The 16,138-nt window shown below is 38.8% G+C and overlaps 1 protein-coding gene across 4 annotated transcripts; it reads left to right on the top strand.

The window, feature by feature from the left end:
• The first annotated feature begins 455 nt into the window (after positions 1–455).
• LOC116305157 (cadherin-like and PC-esterase domain-containing protein 1) lies at positions 456–15,918 on the top strand. Of its 4 annotated transcripts, none has more exons than XM_089026122.1 (23): positions 456–1,402; positions 2,897–3,053; positions 4,157–4,269; positions 4,658–4,742; positions 5,180–5,348; positions 6,824–6,983; positions 7,725–7,900; positions 8,254–8,323; positions 8,414–8,548; positions 8,906–9,010; positions 9,276–9,472; positions 9,778–9,830; positions 10,201–10,248; positions 10,323–10,512; positions 11,038–11,221; positions 11,341–11,464; positions 12,126–12,262; positions 12,751–12,807; positions 13,003–13,169; positions 13,635–13,736; positions 14,248–14,330; positions 14,557–14,657; positions 15,077–15,918. In XM_089026122.1, exons 1-23 carry the CDS (start codon positions 1,115–1,117, stop codon positions 15,221–15,223), a joined length of 3,048 nt encoding a protein of 1,015 aa, XP_088882248.1. In that variant the 5' UTR covers positions 456–1,114; the 3' UTR covers positions 15,224–15,918. The 4 variants fall into 4 exon arrangements, with proteins under 4 accessions (XP_088882248.1, XP_031570866.2, XP_088882249.1 ...); XM_031715006.2 differs by having other exon boundaries at positions 14,243–14,330; positions 15,077–15,196; XM_089026123.1 differs by having other exon boundaries at positions 457–1,402; positions 14,557–14,703; positions 15,077–15,216.
• The last annotated feature ends 220 nt before the right edge of the window (positions 15,919–16,138 follow it).

Genomic DNA, 16,138 nt, shown 5'->3' with positions numbered 1-16,138 from the left:
CTTTTCTCGTGTTATCTCAGTATTTCGAATCACGAAAAATAGTGGAACAATTATTTTTCGGTCGTGTGTTCCAATATGGCTGCTGTCCTGTCCTCTTTTAATAATGCTGCTTCATGTGGCGTTAGTGGAGGAAGTTCAGGGTTCGCGGAGGATGGGGGGGGGGGGTCCTCTTATATTTTCTAATATTAGCCCCCCTCCTCCCCCCCCCCCCCTTCACTTTTTCCCATACTTGTCTCATAGACAGACAGACAGACTTTTTTATTCGGTATCGTAGTATAATAAAATACATTGACATTTTACCCGAATAAACATTAATTGATTCATATATTTTTCAATATTAGCCTTCCCCCCCCCCCCCCCCCCCCCCCCCCCCCCCACACACACACACACACTCCCCACTTTTTATGGTGCTCCGTGGCCCCTGTGTGTTAGGACCTTTTACTACATCCTTGTTCAATCGTGTCTTCCACTAAACTGTCTTTGACATGTGCGGAAGGGTTCTATTCAGGCGATCGATTTGTGATGATGAAATATTTCCATCTTTTCAAGTATTTTGGTTTGATAGACACTCTTTCCCAGGTCTCTCATTAAGCCCGCTCGGAGGTAAGATTGGCGTTTGCGAGCAAGATTCGAGAGATGGGCTGACTGTGGTTTGCTGTTTTGTCACGAAGTTTCACGCAACAAGATATACAGTACTGAGATGTCACGTATGTAGAGCGGCCATGATGGAACCTTGCAGAGCCTCAATATTATTATCAAGATGTTTGTGTTGAATGCTAGATAGCCTTCTGACCTCAGGGAAATAATACAAACAAATAGCGGCCACCGTGTTTGAAGTAAACCATCGCAATATCGCCAAATCTACTCAGAGATAATGGGAATTTTTGATCAACGTTTCTGGACATTGTCCTTCGTCTGTCAAGACAACCTTTGTCAACACTCTTGTTTGTTGACCAAAGACTGCTCTTACACTACTTCCACTAATATAACGGTACATATGGATATATATGATGATACTTCTATCTACGTATAAAAATTGAGGCTCGTCAACTCGACATTTACCGAGCGGTTTTTACATGTGTTTGTGTTTTCTTGGAGAGACGAGAATGCTGTGATGAGGATGAGGATGTCCACTGTCTATTTAGTTCGCAGAACTTTAGGGATTCTAGTTGTAATTTTGGTATTAGTATCCCTATATTGGAATTATAAACTTCATGCTACTAAAAAGAAACAGTTTAGTCAACCGTCTTTGGAGTCATTGACTCAGAGAGACGAAGTTTCAGCTTTGAAGAAAGGCAAGATTTCAAGCCACAAAAATAGAGGCACAACCACGACAAAGTCTGCTGTTACACACGCTACTACACGTGGCGCTCCAACCCGGTTACTCCAGAAACTTTCACAGGTAAAACTTAATATATGACTATAAAAAAAACAAGTTTATATTTTCCCACCAGATTAACTTGATACGAGATTTACGTGTAGTTAATAGGGTTCAAAGCTGTCTAGATGTTATTGTAGCACCTCTGCTATACGCTGCAGGACCAGTAAAAGCCTCATATTTTTTTAAATAGAATTTTTATAAGTTAAACTCAAATATATCATTTTTTCTCCAACTCTAAAAATAAAAAGATATAAATGATTGAGTTTCACAGAATTTTCCTCAAGAGTCGGATATTTTAAAAGGGTTTAGTATTTAAGTGATTGAATCACGCAATGGCAAAGCTGATGGAGTTAAACTGCTAAATATATCGCTAAACTACATCATATTATCAGGTTTTACGAAACTATTTTATGATTTCAAAATGGATATTTTGAGCTTTCACTTTATTTTGCAAAATTTATTTATTATGATGCATTTTGCGTGTGAAATTAATTTTTAACCTGACAAAATGATAAAATCAAAATAATTACGAATCCCTTCCACTTTTTCTCATTGATCTTAGAGCTTCAATACTCCCAATTTACAGTTCCGTTCGGTGACCAAGGATAATAGTTTCATGTAGAGGTTGGAGTTTCTGCGCATAGCAAAACTACAGTTTATCATGTGCTGCAACTTCAACCTCGGCTAGGAACTATTCTTTGTTTGCACATTACGTCATTGCAGCCATGTTGGTACCATTTAACAAAAGATTTCTCATTAGCATCCATTGTTTACTTTACCACAATGGCCACCATGTTTTTGTCTTTTAACTCTTGGGAATGCTTGCAACCCATCAATTACAGCGTATTCGTGGTCACTGAACGCAACTGTAAAATAGAGTATTAAAAATGTATGATAGAAAAATGCTAAATTAACATCTTTTCCATAAATTCTTTTCTAACTTTCATACAAATCATAATTTCAAGTTTAATTTTTTTTCCTAAAATTATTGGTGATTGTATCTTGATAAAGGAACTGTTCAGTTTTCCAATCTCAAGTGCAAATAATCTCAACTTAATTTTTGGTCAGTTAAAAGGTTTTCCAACACTTAATTAGGTTGTCTGGTAAATTTTCTAAATTGCTCTTTGGAAACACTACAAAGAACAACAGACATATCAGGACATAATACAATAAGTGGATATCACAACTAAATTGACTCTCTGACAAAGGTCAAATTAGGGCCATTGTAGTTTGCAAGGTAACATGCTTTGGACTTGATAAGAGAGAATGTTTATACAATTAATTAAAACATGTCAACTTGAATGACATAATAACTGCTAACAAAAATTTGAAACCCAATGCATGAATATGATATATAAAATGTATAAAATCTTCTAGAAATAACTACAATGGAAATTTGTATCATTTTTTAAAACATAATTTTTAACAAATTTTATTGTATATTTTGTGTGTTATATTTTATAGATGCGCCCAAATATTTTGTATTTTTTCATGTATTTTGTGTTTTCTTTCCAGCTTGAAGCAAGACTTAATCAAAGCCATGCAGTATCTATGATAATTTTCCACGATCCTGAAAATGTTTTGAGATCAAAAGATTCTTTGTATGGATTAAGTCTAGAGAAACAAGGGTATAAAGTTAAAGTGGTGTCCAACTTATCTGAAGATGGTCCAGGTAATTAACCCTTTGCAAATTAAAAATATATCTCTTTTGATTCACAAAAACAAAAAATATATCAAATTTATTGCATCATTGTTAGGTTTGAGTTAGATGGATCCACATATTATTTTAGTATATTTGTACAAATGGTATATTTAGGGGTCTTTTCACAAGTTTATATGCAGAAGGTATTGTTGAACTGTTGAGGAGATGGAATCAATGAATGGAATCAATGAATCTGGTCACAGTGACTGGTCATCATTTAGAAGGGAGGTTGAAAAAAGTGCATGTCTTTAGCCTGGATGTAAGCTGTCTTCATTCCAGACAAAGTGTCATTTCCTGGAGTATTATTTCTTTTTTTTAAGGAGGCTCGAAACAGTTTTTCTTGAGTGCGCGCTCTAGGTCTGATGACGTAGAACTTGCAAAAGGAAAATTTTCGTACTAGTAAATTTTAATTTTCAAACTGAAAAAACTCAAAAATTCTCTGGTGAAATTTCTTCAGATTTTGCATATGGCTTTAGTTTATGTTTTCAAAAACTTGAGGAAAATTTTAAAAAATTCTGTAAAAGGGAACTATTCCAAACAAATGTTATTGATTTTTACGAATTCCCTTTTACAGACATTTTTCTTTTTTTGTCAAGAAGATTACGATACAAAGATTAAATATTGTGGTTTTTAAAAAATTTCACCATTTGGTTCCTGAGTTATGATTTTTTAAATAAACATATTTGATGGCATACTAAGAGTTGTGATGTTGTCATGGCAACATCTTACGTCATTTTTTCATGTTCATTGTGATCTTTGGTTTATAGTCTTTGGCTTTCCTGGTTTACTTGCTGTCATATTATAGTCATATTAATTTTTTTCAGTTCATAATTGGGAGTGTATGTGAAGGCACAAAACACTTTCCAGCCTCCTTAATGGTTGTGCATGAGAAAACACATAAATATGGATATGACTCAAACAAAGAATCTTATTCTCAAGAGAATGACGTGCTCTGGAATGGGGGAAACACCATGTCCAAGGGTCTACTGGGATATGCCATGTTAATTTTTTTTAAATTCTTCTGTCACTGTTGATGTTTTTTGTTTTTTTTTGTTTTACTTATAATGATGAAGATTCCATGATAAGCAGTAGTTGGAGTGGCATAATGTGCTATTCACAAAGACAGTCTGGAAGTCACCCTTGTTTAAACAAAAAATCTTTAACAAAACTAAAGCTACACCAAAAGGTAAATAAATGAATAAACTTTTATTCTTTTTTTAATGGTATGGCTACTTTTATAACCGCCACCCAGTTACCTCAGTTGGTAAGAGAGTCGGTCTGTTGCAAATTGTGGGAAGGTTGTGGTTCAAGCCACGGCCAGACCAATACTCAGGGTCTTAAAAACCTGAGGAGAAGGTGGCCTGCCTTTGTAATTACAACAGTCTGAAAATGGTTAGACCTTCAAGTCTTCTCGGACATGGACTTAAAACTGTAGGCCCAGTGTGTCTTCACTTTATAACCCTGTGTAAGGCGGCCGTAAAAGACCCATGTTTACTTTGCTGTGATTTTCATATCAATTCCAATCTATCTGTTGTTCTTTGGTCCATTACATTACAAAATCTCTGTTCTTCCAGGTATCCTACATCCCAGGACTGGATAAGATTCTCATTCTGCCAGATAAATTCTGTTACACCATGTCTGCAGCACATCATCTACCAGGTACTGGGAATTACTAAATCTTTTGGGGGTGGGGGTGGGGGTGGGGGTGGGGGTGGGGGTGGGGGGGGGGCCTAAAGGTAAGATGCCTGCATTCTGATTGGCTGATAATTTTCCATCAATATCAATATATTATAACTGTGCACTCACTTATTAAATAATCAAAATTTACTTAATATAAGGTAACCGTGAACCAAAGCATCTTCAATATGAGCATAAAGTCAGTATGAACTACATTGGCAGATATATAAAAATTAAAGGGGCACTTGGATGAAAATCAATGAAAATTGGAAATGACCATTGACCATATCATTGGCTGATAATATAGTAATGATTATTTGTTAATTCAGAATCTTCAGAAAATTATATTGTCATTATGTCTGAGGTGATTCTCTTTATTGCATTTTTCTAATATAATAGTATTTCTTATTGATTTTCAGCTCTCACTTCATCTCCTCTCTCTGTACCATGCTCTGTATTGCCATCCAAAACCAAGAGCATATCACAGAAGGTCTTCAAGTCTTTAGATAACACCACACTGTTCCTTATCAAACCATCTGAGGAAGCTTCACCTCTGATTACCTCCACAAGAATGTTAACAGTAGAAAGGTTTGTAGAGAACAATGTTCAACGGTAAAGCCCCGTTTACACTGGCGATTTTAGCGGCGATTTTTGCTGCGATTTCTGTGGCAATTTTCGGAAATATGAAATCTTTTGTCTCATCTTTCAAAAGAGACATTCGTCTAGGAAAATCTTGGTATCCTGAAAAAAACTTTACAAGTAAATTAAATTATTTACCATTATTTATTATGGACAAAATCGCAAAAAAAACCGCAGCAAAAATCGCTAGTTTAAACGGGGCTTAAGACAGCTCTAGAGGGAAGTGATATGATCCTAGATAAACTGATATCAAGAAATTTAGGTTTTAGTTTATCTAACAAGGTCGTTAGTCAGTAGGGGATCCACTGATTCCTCAATTATTATGGCTATGATTTGACTTCGTAACTGCTTAAGGTATTTCGATACATTTTATTTCCTGAATGGATCGATTCTCTCTTTTATTACTTTGTTCCACAGTTCCTAAACTTGGCATAGGTTTATTTCTGTTTACACAATTTAACGATTTGAACAGATTTGCAGATTTCGTACTCATTAAAGTCATTCCTGAATTAATATACACCCCTGTGTCAGCCACCCCCTCCAAATATGACTTGCAATCAGTCCAGTTTTCTATTTGACCCAGTTTTTCAGACTACAGATGGATGTGGGGGGAATTCCTGGCGCGGCTTTTCATGCTTTAACAAATCAATTAACGGCATAAATTCTTTTGAAGTAAGCGCACCGAGAGCTTAATTAATTTTGTGTTATTTTTCTTGTATTGACGGAAAGTATTTTCTAATTGCTTATGTTTTCATTGCTAATCCTATTGTTTTCTTTTCACTTTTGATGATCGTTTTCCCATTTGGATCAATAGTATCACTAATTAAACGTAGGCGTCGTCGCGGGCGGCTCGCGCTTTGCAACATTTCTGGCGACTTGAGCGCTGATTTATTCTGCGACTTTGCAGCGCTTCTTAATCGCACGCGCGAAATTGTGCAATTTTCTGTCGTGACAAAATAGAGTTCTGGTGGACGTCAATCAAAGTGTTTTCATGACATTGTCGAAAAACACAAAGCTTTCGAGGGATCTTGCCTATGGAATGTCATGGAAGCGTTTTGATTGACGTGCACCAAAATATACTTGGGTCACGAAGGCATACCATTTCGCTCGTGTTATTGAGAAGCGCTGTAATGTAACTCTATATATCGCGCGTGTAAGCTAATGGGGATTTTCAGATGGTCTTTAAATCGCCATATCAAGAGTCTGCTGTGTAAACGGACCTTAACCAAATGTTCAACTTTATAAGCCACTGTCCTTTGTATTTGCGAGTCCTGTATTTTAAATCCTGCGGAAATCCCTCGAAGTAAATGCGCAGTAAGTGTGCACTCTAACTATAGTAGGCACCGTGCTTAAGTCACCTTTGATATCTCAGCAGCATTCAGTCCCTTAATGTTTTTTATATTATTTCGCTTTTTCCTTTCCAGGATGTTAAAAATGAAAGGTGTTCTACACGCCATTCGCCACCGCCTGTTCATCGATAGTCAGCCAGTAATTATTAAGGTGTACGTTCTTATCACTTCGATGACCCCCCTGAGAGTCTTCAGACACCATGATGGAAGTGCGGTGATCATGACCCAAGATAAGGTACAAAAATTCTAGTACAATCTAGCATGTGTTAGTCAATAAACCAGATCCTACGTTTTCCCATTTTAGACCACGTGTCATTCCTTAGAATATTATTTCTTTGTTTAACGGCTACACACGAGAAGACAACTCAAACAAAGAATGTTATTCTCAAGAGAGTGACACCTGGTCTGAAATGGGAAACCATTACGTCCAAGCTGATTTGGTACATTGAACAAGATTAGTCGTGCAAGCGCCGCGAGGTTATCGGTTTTCAGTCAAAGCAAATCGCATCCTCCGCTGAAGCTAATTAAGAAATGGGCTGAATTAGAAATTACTAAGCACAAGATGGAATTGGTACGGTATTTACAAGTAAAAACCAGTTACTCTTGCGAACAGAATGCTCCAGCAAGTAGTGTCACAGCATTGCGCAGCACAGAATTTGCATGACAGTCAAATGTCACGCGACATGACACGGCACTGTAGGTAACGATGTGTAATAAACCAATGACAGCGCGCGAGACTACTTATTCATTCATTTGCGTCAGGATCACGGTCACGGTAGGATACGTCCGTACCGCAACATTTTTTTAAGATATGCGAAATATTTTCTCTTACTTAGCCAATCAAATTGCTGGGTTTTTATCAAGCTAATGGCATCGGTCACCACGCACCATAATATAAATTTAAGGTTTTCAAAGTTTTTAGTAATATGCTCTTTTGTATTTGATCATTTTATTAACACACTGAATATTGTAATAGGGTATCAAGGAAACATGGACGCTGCATCAATTAGATGTTTATCTAAGTGAGTCGTTTAGTGCGAACGATGTTTCAAGGGCTTGGAGTCAAGTGGATGAGATGATCGTCAAATCTCTGATGATCAGTGAATCTTCGTTACTCGGTGACAAACTCAAAATGGAATTACTCTCTCAAAGGTGTGTTTTGGTAATTGGTTGGTAGCTCCTTGTTGTTTTTTCTAGGGTAAGGCTTCACGAATTTGCAACGTCCCAGTGATTGGTTAGGTTTAGGGGCGGGGTTGGGGAAAGGTCATTGTTTTCTATTGTTCTACACATGTGTGCCCTCCAATAGGATCACATCTTGCAAATTCGTGAACGACGACCCTTTTTCTAGCCACACTCCTGATTACCAGTTCCTTCCTTCCTGTCTTCATCACTAATTTTCTTCCCTCCTTCCTTCCTTCCTTCCCCTTTCTTTCTTTCTTTCTCTGTTTTTTTAAAGATGATGAAACAAATAGCCATTTAACCTTTATTTTACTTTTTTCTTTCAGTTCCAATTTCTTCCATCTTCTTGAATTTTATTTCACTTTTAATTCTTCGTTGCATCCATTTCTTCTTGAGGTAAGACAATCCAATACGAAACCAACACGAGAAAGATGTTTTGCCACTGTAAACATGCTAACTAACTATGGGGCCTGTTTAAATCTCCAGGTCAAGCCAACGTTAGATGGAAGTACTTCACCAGACGTTGTAAGGGATACTATACAACTAGTGTTCGGTGCTACCTCATCTGTCAGACACGTGCATGAAATGTTGCAAAAAGAGAATAAGACCATTGGAGTTGAGGTGATAAAAAGAATTTCTTTACAGTCTATTTCCTTCCTTTCTATTTCCTTCTTTTCCCGTTTGGTCTATCCTTCTATTTAATCAAGTCTCCATTTATTCATTTTTCATTTAAGCATTCACTCAATTACTATGTCACTCATTCAATCATTTTTCTTTCACCTTCACCGTCCTTCCTTCCTTCCTTCCTTCCATCCTTCTTTCTTTTCTTTTCTTCATTTATCCATTTACTTTCTCCCGTTTCGTTTGCTTAATCTTCCTTTCTCTCCTTATCTTTTTAGACGTAATTACGTATACTACTTTTTTAAAATCTTTTTTAAGCAATGACAACTCAACTGTAAAGTTGCTGTTTTTCTCCAGGGCTTGTACTGTTCTCAACAACACAAGATTTGTCTGGATGACAGCGAACTAGTTTATGTAATAGAGAACCACAGACAAGCAACAGCATTGGGGCGATTCAAGAAGGTACTTATCGTAGTGTCTTATGCTTGGAGTATTATATGCTGGGGGAATGGTAAAATAAAGCCATGCTCGGGAAGATGAACGGACAGCTCCTGATTAATCTTGCTACTTAATGCGCATGCGTTCTTTTTGCTTTTTGATTGGTACAGAGCAGACCATGACCATGCTACCGGGCTGACGGATCATCAGATTAATTAGATTAAGATAAATTAAAACAAAATTAAGATAAATGCAAAGTTAAATTATTATATATTTTTTCGTGTAATAGCTGTATCCTACCTCTGAAAGTAACAAATATCAACAGTTACTGGACGATCTTGTGTCATCCGATGATGATTCTCTTGATTCTCGCCTCAAGACTCACAAAAGGCGAAGTACGCCGCAGTTGCATAGTGTGTTAACCGAGATGGAGAGTTATAGAGAAGGGTTTGCTAGTGACGGTGATGTACCACACGTTGATCAACGGTAAGTACACAGACTGGTGGACAGACAGACAGATAGACAGGAAGATGGGTGGAACACGGACGGAGGGACAGACAGTCAGACATGTAGACACACTCAGTCGCGCGTGCCGACAGACAGGGAGTTGGACGACGAACGGATGGACAGATGGACAAACAGGTGGACGGTCGGAAAGACAAACAAACGTGCAGTCAAATAGAAAGATAAGGGACCACACTTAAAAGACTACATTTTCAAGGGAGCCCTTTGGTTACTGGCGTGGAAAGTGCCTCATTAATTGTAATTTCTCATTGTTTTAACTTGTTCAGGAAAGGATATTGGGAAACAGACGATGATGATTATCCAGACAAGATTTCGCCAGGTACGTACTAAAGCAATGGTTTTTATTTATTTTATAGCACCCTATAGTTTGGTCCAGAATATAAAATGCGCTCGCATGTGTCTGTACTAGGATATAAACACGCTGGGACCTAGGGACACGAGGCGTATAGCCGAGTGTTAGTTCTCTTGCTTCTTGAGTGCTCTACAGCTTCCACAGCGTTTATATCACAGTACAGAAACATAAGCAGCCGTTTTATATTGCTTTTACAAAACATTTTTGTTTGCGCGAGCGTGTCTCTGTCCTCTGATATAAACAAGGTAGCCAACCAATCAGCGCGCGCGTTATTTCCGTAATATTTTATAATACATATTGGAGAAAACTACTGTTTTTTTCTTTGTTTTGCCTTCAGATTCCAGTAGCAATGTACAGAGACAAAGTCGTCCAAAATGCAATGAAGGTAAGATCCTAAATGAACCAGGCGGATCAAAGTAATTTACGTCACTAAAACTTGTCATTTCCGTTTACTTTTAGATTCCAGTGCAGATCCTGTTCTTACTGCTATTTATATCGATCCTACATCAGCTGACTTCACCCCTGCCTTTACTCCAGAAATAACCGAGTATGATGTAACTTTCCCATTTGATGTCGCGGTTGTGAAAATCTGGGGTGCAACAACGTGTGGCTCAGAGGCCAGAGTCAACAGTGTGACCGGTACATCTGGGTAAGTGTGGGATTCCTGTGCCTAACACTGGAAACTTAATGAATAAAGCTTTGTTACAGTAATGATGTCAATTGATATTTAACAGTTCACCACAAGAAAATACAACAAAATAGACAGCACATCGATCACCTTTACCAAGAAAGACAAACACACAAAACTCTCTATATTTTCTGTCATGTTTTGTTTTGCTTTGCCCCCTGGCAAGATGGCCGCCGTATCATCGAAGTAGTCCATTAATCGGCCGATTAATATTCACAGGGGAGGCGGAAGCTGAAAATCTTTGGGGGGGAGGGCACTGCAAAAAATCTCAACAATAATTTAATAACAGTAATAAAAATTGAATATATGCATTTATATTTCATGTGAACGAATATTTCGTGAGGGGGGGGGGGGGGGGGGGAGGGCAGGCCCCCCAAAAAAATTTCGTGGGGGGCACCTGCCCCCCGGCCCGCCCGGTTCTGCCGCCCCTGTTATTCAGTTGACATATTTAAATATAACCCTAGCTTACACATGTTATCGATACAGGGCAGCTAACTACTCTGTTGGTGTTGGATGGAACAAGTTTGCTATTCACCTAGTGGACACGTCTCTCGCTCATCCATCAGTCATTGGCACGTACAATATCAATATCTATCGAAGAGGGAGAAGCAACCAACACAAGCCTTTCAGCGACTCAGCGACGACCCACGAAATGTGTTCTTTGAAACAAGTACGTATGACAGAATACTCGTGGAAAGTTTATCGTAGAGTTCAATTTTATAGTTCATATACCATCATGGATTGTTCACACATACTGGGTGCAAAATTGAATTCTATTGTTTTTGTTAGGATTGCGATTTGAAAGCATTTCCGGGACTACCTTGCGGGCCTCAAAAGATTCCCGAGAAAACCATGAACGAATTCCTGGAGAGTAGAGTTGATTTACCGTGGTGTGAGAATGGTGACGCTCCAGGTAATCTATTCAGGTTCTTTATCATCTCTTTAATTTGCATATATTCCTTTTTCTCTCATTCGCGCGCTGACTCCTTCCACAATCTTCTGTGCCAAGGACCGTCAAATCATCGTCATATATTCTTTACAACCTCACTTCCTTATTCTCCCTTTAATACGTAGACTTTCGCAATGTCCGCCGCCCTCTTTGTATCCATATGTCGCTCGCTCGCTGCGCTAAACAACTTCTCTCTTCGCTCGAATAAAAAACTCTCGCGGGAGACAAGAGAGGTCGATTTGTGGAAAGTCTATTTAGTAAAGTATCCCCTTTTTATCACCAACCTCCCTTCAGCCACCATCGTGTACTGCTTCCTCATTCTCTTCTTTTATTCCTCTTCTCATTCCCCCCCTGTTTTTTATCTATTTCTCTTTTGCCTGTGAAGGCAGGGAAACCACAACAGCTTTCGCCAATTACCGTGGGTCCTAAAGAGTAAGCAAAGGCATTGAAGATGGTCCTCACCAGAGTCTTCAGTGCATCTTTTACGTCCGCCTTTGCATGATTGCTGTATGCCCCTTATTTTCTCATCTTTCACTGCCCAGGCAGCCTTTATACCCGAGTAGACAAGAGCATAAACACTCTCAATGTTACAAATCATGCTAATATTTGAACATTTTCCCCGCAGGTTCCTGGGTGTTTCCATGCGCAAACTGCAGCGACCCAAGCTCTTGTTTCTGGCGTGAAGCCAAGTGGACCCCCGACTCGTGTACACACAACATTCTGTCCAACAAAGACGCCAAGACGTGTCTGGCTAATAAAAAGGTTTTCAAACATTCTTTATGCCTATTGCTTTTTTGCGCAGCTATTTTAGGCTTGACCAAGATAATGCCATAGACCGTTTTCGAGCTCTGAATTACCGCTGACAACCTTGATTACAGACTCATTTACACACGGTTACTCAGCTGGAACCAGTGTCTAAATACTGACAAATACCAACGGTAAAGTAAAGAATGTACAACTTCAACAATACAAACACTTTGAAATTCCACGAACCTTCACTAGAACACATCAATATTCTGCACAAAATAACTCTGAACAACTGAGAACTTAAAACTGAAGTATAGACCTCGGCCTTGCATTAATTTCCCAGAGGAATTGTTGTGGGGACAAAGCAATAGAGGCCGTCTTTTCTTATCCAAAAAAAAAAAAAAATCCATTGCTTTGTCCCCCAGAACAATTGCTTTGGGGACTCAGTGCAAGGGGTCTATATAGGTAGTTGGTTAAAATAAAGTACTTTATTTGTTTTCCAGATTTTATTTGTTGGTGATTCCACCAATCGAGGGATAATGTATTACTTGATGGAGAAGGTAAGAAGATATAATGCTAAGTATACATACATTCATTAGAGAGAAAGTTGTTACCATGTCCAGCGATTAATCTCCTTAGATGCATGAGAGGGTTTTCTTTGCTAAACAAAGATATATTTTTGAATGGCTTCGTTATCAACCAATCAGAGATCAAGAAAATACACACTATCCAATATTTTCCTTTATTGTGTGCAGATTAACGGCTCTCTCCAACAATGGGAGAAAACCCACTCGATGAAGGTGTACAGCAGTGCACTGAACGATGGAAAAACATCTGTGAGTTTTGCATATTATCCACAGTTCTGGCTCCCTCCCGACAGAAAACCAGTCTTCCTGAAGGCTTTGCAACATCTTATGGCCAGGTGCGCAGCATTTATGGATTATTGAATTTATTAATCTTTTATCGCAAAGCCTATATAAAAATTTCCCACGTCCAAGCCTACACACTAGACGTTCTGCCTGAGTTCAATAACTCACTGCTCCGTTTTCAGTTTACTGGCACATCTAGTACAGAGCCGATAGCACTTTTATGGATGCGCGCGCAACGAAGGCGAAACGAGTAGCCTAAAGAGACTCGTTAGAATAGTTTTCTTTGTAATTTATGTGCGCGGTATTTCCTTTGATTTTTGATGTATAAATTAATCAGTTAGTGAGAAAACTGGGTCCAGATTTGGACTATGGCGCATCCAACTTGAGTCCATCTAGGTAGTACGAGAGGTACAAGGGGGGATGGGGAGGAGGAGGAACGACGCTCGCATGTGTGGTTTATACTGTTTTTTCAATGACCACTGTAATGTTAATTTATCTTTTATCTTCTTTTAAAATAGGTTTATGCCTCTCACAAACAGCACCGACACTATCCTCGTGGTGGGAGGGGTACAGTGGCTGTTACCTAGTCATGTGATTGCTATAAAGACGACTGTTAGCAGGTATGACGTACCATTTATGACGTGGAGTATATGTTGCATGACGTCTTTCAATAAGTAGCCCTCGGCTCGCTTGCATTCATACGAAAATCAAGAATGTTTCGCAGCTAAGAATAAGACTAAGAAAGTTTTCTTGAAACTTACATCCTTCAATGATATAATTGTTGTTGTTCTGATAGGCAAGTCGTTCAGTGTTGCTTTTAGCGAATGGTGAGCTTGAAGTTCTACAATTAGAACCTTCCTTCCTTCCTTCCTTCCTTCCTTCCTTCCTTCCTCCCTCCCTCCCTCCCTCCCTCCCTTCCTTCCTTCCTTCCTTCCTTCCTCCCTCCCTCCCTCCCTCCCTCCCTCCCTCCCTTCCTTCCTTCCTTCCTTCCTTCCATGCAAAACGAGGACCTTCAAGGTCATGAATTCCCTCTTTCCAAAAAGGAACCAAGGTTAAAAAATTTTAAAAATAGTTAAGTCAGTATATCATTTATTAAATGTTTAAATCTAGTCTGTTTGTGTTTTAGTCTAGGACTTGGTGGGATCAAAGTCATCATCAAGACTCTTGGTTCCGGTTTTCATCTACCTGTTCCTGGGTTCGTCAAACTGAATCTGGTGAGTTCAATAACTAAGCTTTCGGCACCAAAGTTTAATTAATCCATGCGAGATTCCTGTGGATTTGGCGGGAAATTGGTACATTGCCCCCCTCCCCTCCCCTCCTCTATAATCGAGACGTAGCTACGTCCTTGCTCTGGGTAACGAGTTTGATTCCTGATTTCAACATTACATGTGAGCAGAGATAAGTGTTAGAAATTGTAAGAGTATTTTTGTCATTTTTAAGGAGGGTCAACAGAAAGTTGCCCAGAGGAATCAAATGGTAATGAAAGCAGCAAGAACAGCTGGGTTCGAGGTAGTGGACACCCATGCTATGACAGTCGCCAGGTATAAAGAGTTCCTAATGGGAAAATGTGGTTGTCATTTTCACAAGGTAAAACACCATTAATATAGCTTCTGATAGGCCTTTTTTTGCTTGCCCCTCCCCCCTTTGGAGCCTACATATTTCGGATGGCTTCCCCCTCCCCCCCTCAATTCCACCAGCTCCCCCTCCCAGCTAAAAAATAGAAGTGTGTTCTCTGTGGTGCACATAAAGATCGTTCGGCTACGTGCGAGGGCTGTTCATTTTAATTTTCAGCATTGTGATTGGATAATATGCGGGTGGCTTCGTGTTTTTAATTGGCTCACAGAAAGCGAAAGCCATTTAAGTGTCAAAGTTTCTCATCCTTGTTAATCCATATCATTTTAAGCTACTAGTACCATACATCAAGAGAAGGGTTACATTCGTTGCTGTGATTTCTCTGTAGGTAGTTGATTTAAGGTCCCATCAACGAGAAGACGATGAGATCCCATCCACACTGCTGAACACAATGGATAGTCTTCCAAGATACCACGTTATAGGACCCATCAATAGCGCTTATTCAGAGATCATAATAAGCAGAATGTGCAGCTGACATACGTACTAGTGAGCCCGTAGATATCACGTAGTTTGAAGTTGTAAAGGGCTTTGACGAGTTACTGGGTGCCAAATACTGATATCCTTTAAGAAACGTTTCAGTTGAGTATCCTTGAATGGGACGTATTTTTTAAACAGTTTTGTTTAATAACTATAAAATGTATGACGCATTGACGATAACTTGGTATTTTGGATGTGAAACTACAGTTCTCCAAAAAGTGTCGCGCAATGGCAGATGGGAATTTTTGTTCTGATTGGCCAATGATATCGATAACAAATTGAAAGACAGAAAGAACTACTGGGTAATCGTTTTAAGCCAATGAACATCGGAAAAATCACACAAACAAACAAATTACTTGTTCCCAAAACCTTATATGGAGAGATAAATAGAGGTTATCAGTCGGCTAAGCATCTGATACGGCCGTGTATTTTTACGAGTCACGGAGTATTTTGGTTGCAAAGAAATGCTCAAACTCTCTCTAAACCCTATCGTACCCAGCGCGAGCAGATAAGAACGGTGCTGATACGACCTCATATCAGGTCTTTTTCCATATCACGCACGTTCTTTGCAGAATTAGATGATAATAAAAGGTAAACACGTAGTTTATGGGAATTGCTATTTACCTTTCCACAAAATGATGAATTATTTAATACAATTGTACAGAAAGGAAAATAATATCAATAAAATTTATAGACCCGTTTCTTTTAAATGGTTCAAGGATTTTTTTACGATAGATTTTGAAGCATGCGTCAAATTCTCTTCGTACGATCGTCATTCAGTCTGACATTCATGCAAAGCCATTTGCAGGTCAGTGAGGTATTTGTAGTTCCAGAAATTGTTTTCTCTTGGAGAGAAATATATAAACCCCAAGGATTTCAATAGCAATACAAAAATAAACCTTCATCTAGACCT

This window comes from Actinia tenebrosa, unplaced genomic scaffold (genome assembly GCF_029948245.1).
Source record: "Actinia tenebrosa isolate PJP-AT-01 unplaced genomic scaffold, QUT_ActTen_1.0 PGA_scaffold0__85_contigs__length_37466705, whole genome shotgun sequence".
Lineage (NCBI taxonomy): Eukaryota > Metazoa > Cnidaria > Anthozoa > Actiniaria > Actiniidae > Actinia > Actinia tenebrosa.
Note: the sequence above shows the minus strand (reverse complement) of the source record. Positions and strands in the feature narration are given on the sequence as shown.

What these genes read in the sequence shown, in the direction of transcription:
- LOC116305157 (XM_031715005.2), top strand. Translation starts at nt 1,115, where the DNA reads ATGAGGATGAGGATGTCCACTGTCTATTTAGTTCGCAGAACTTTAGGG. An exon ending in AGTGTGACCGGTACATCTGG is followed by an intron (nt 10,513 to 11,037) that starts GTAAGTGTGGGA and finishes TTATCGATACAG; the next exon opens with GGCAGCTAACTACTCTGTTG. An exon ending in AAATGTGTTCTTTGAAACAA is followed by an intron (nt 11,222 to 11,340) that starts GTACGTATGACA and finishes TGTTTTTGTTAG; the next exon opens with GATTGCGATTTGAAAGCATT.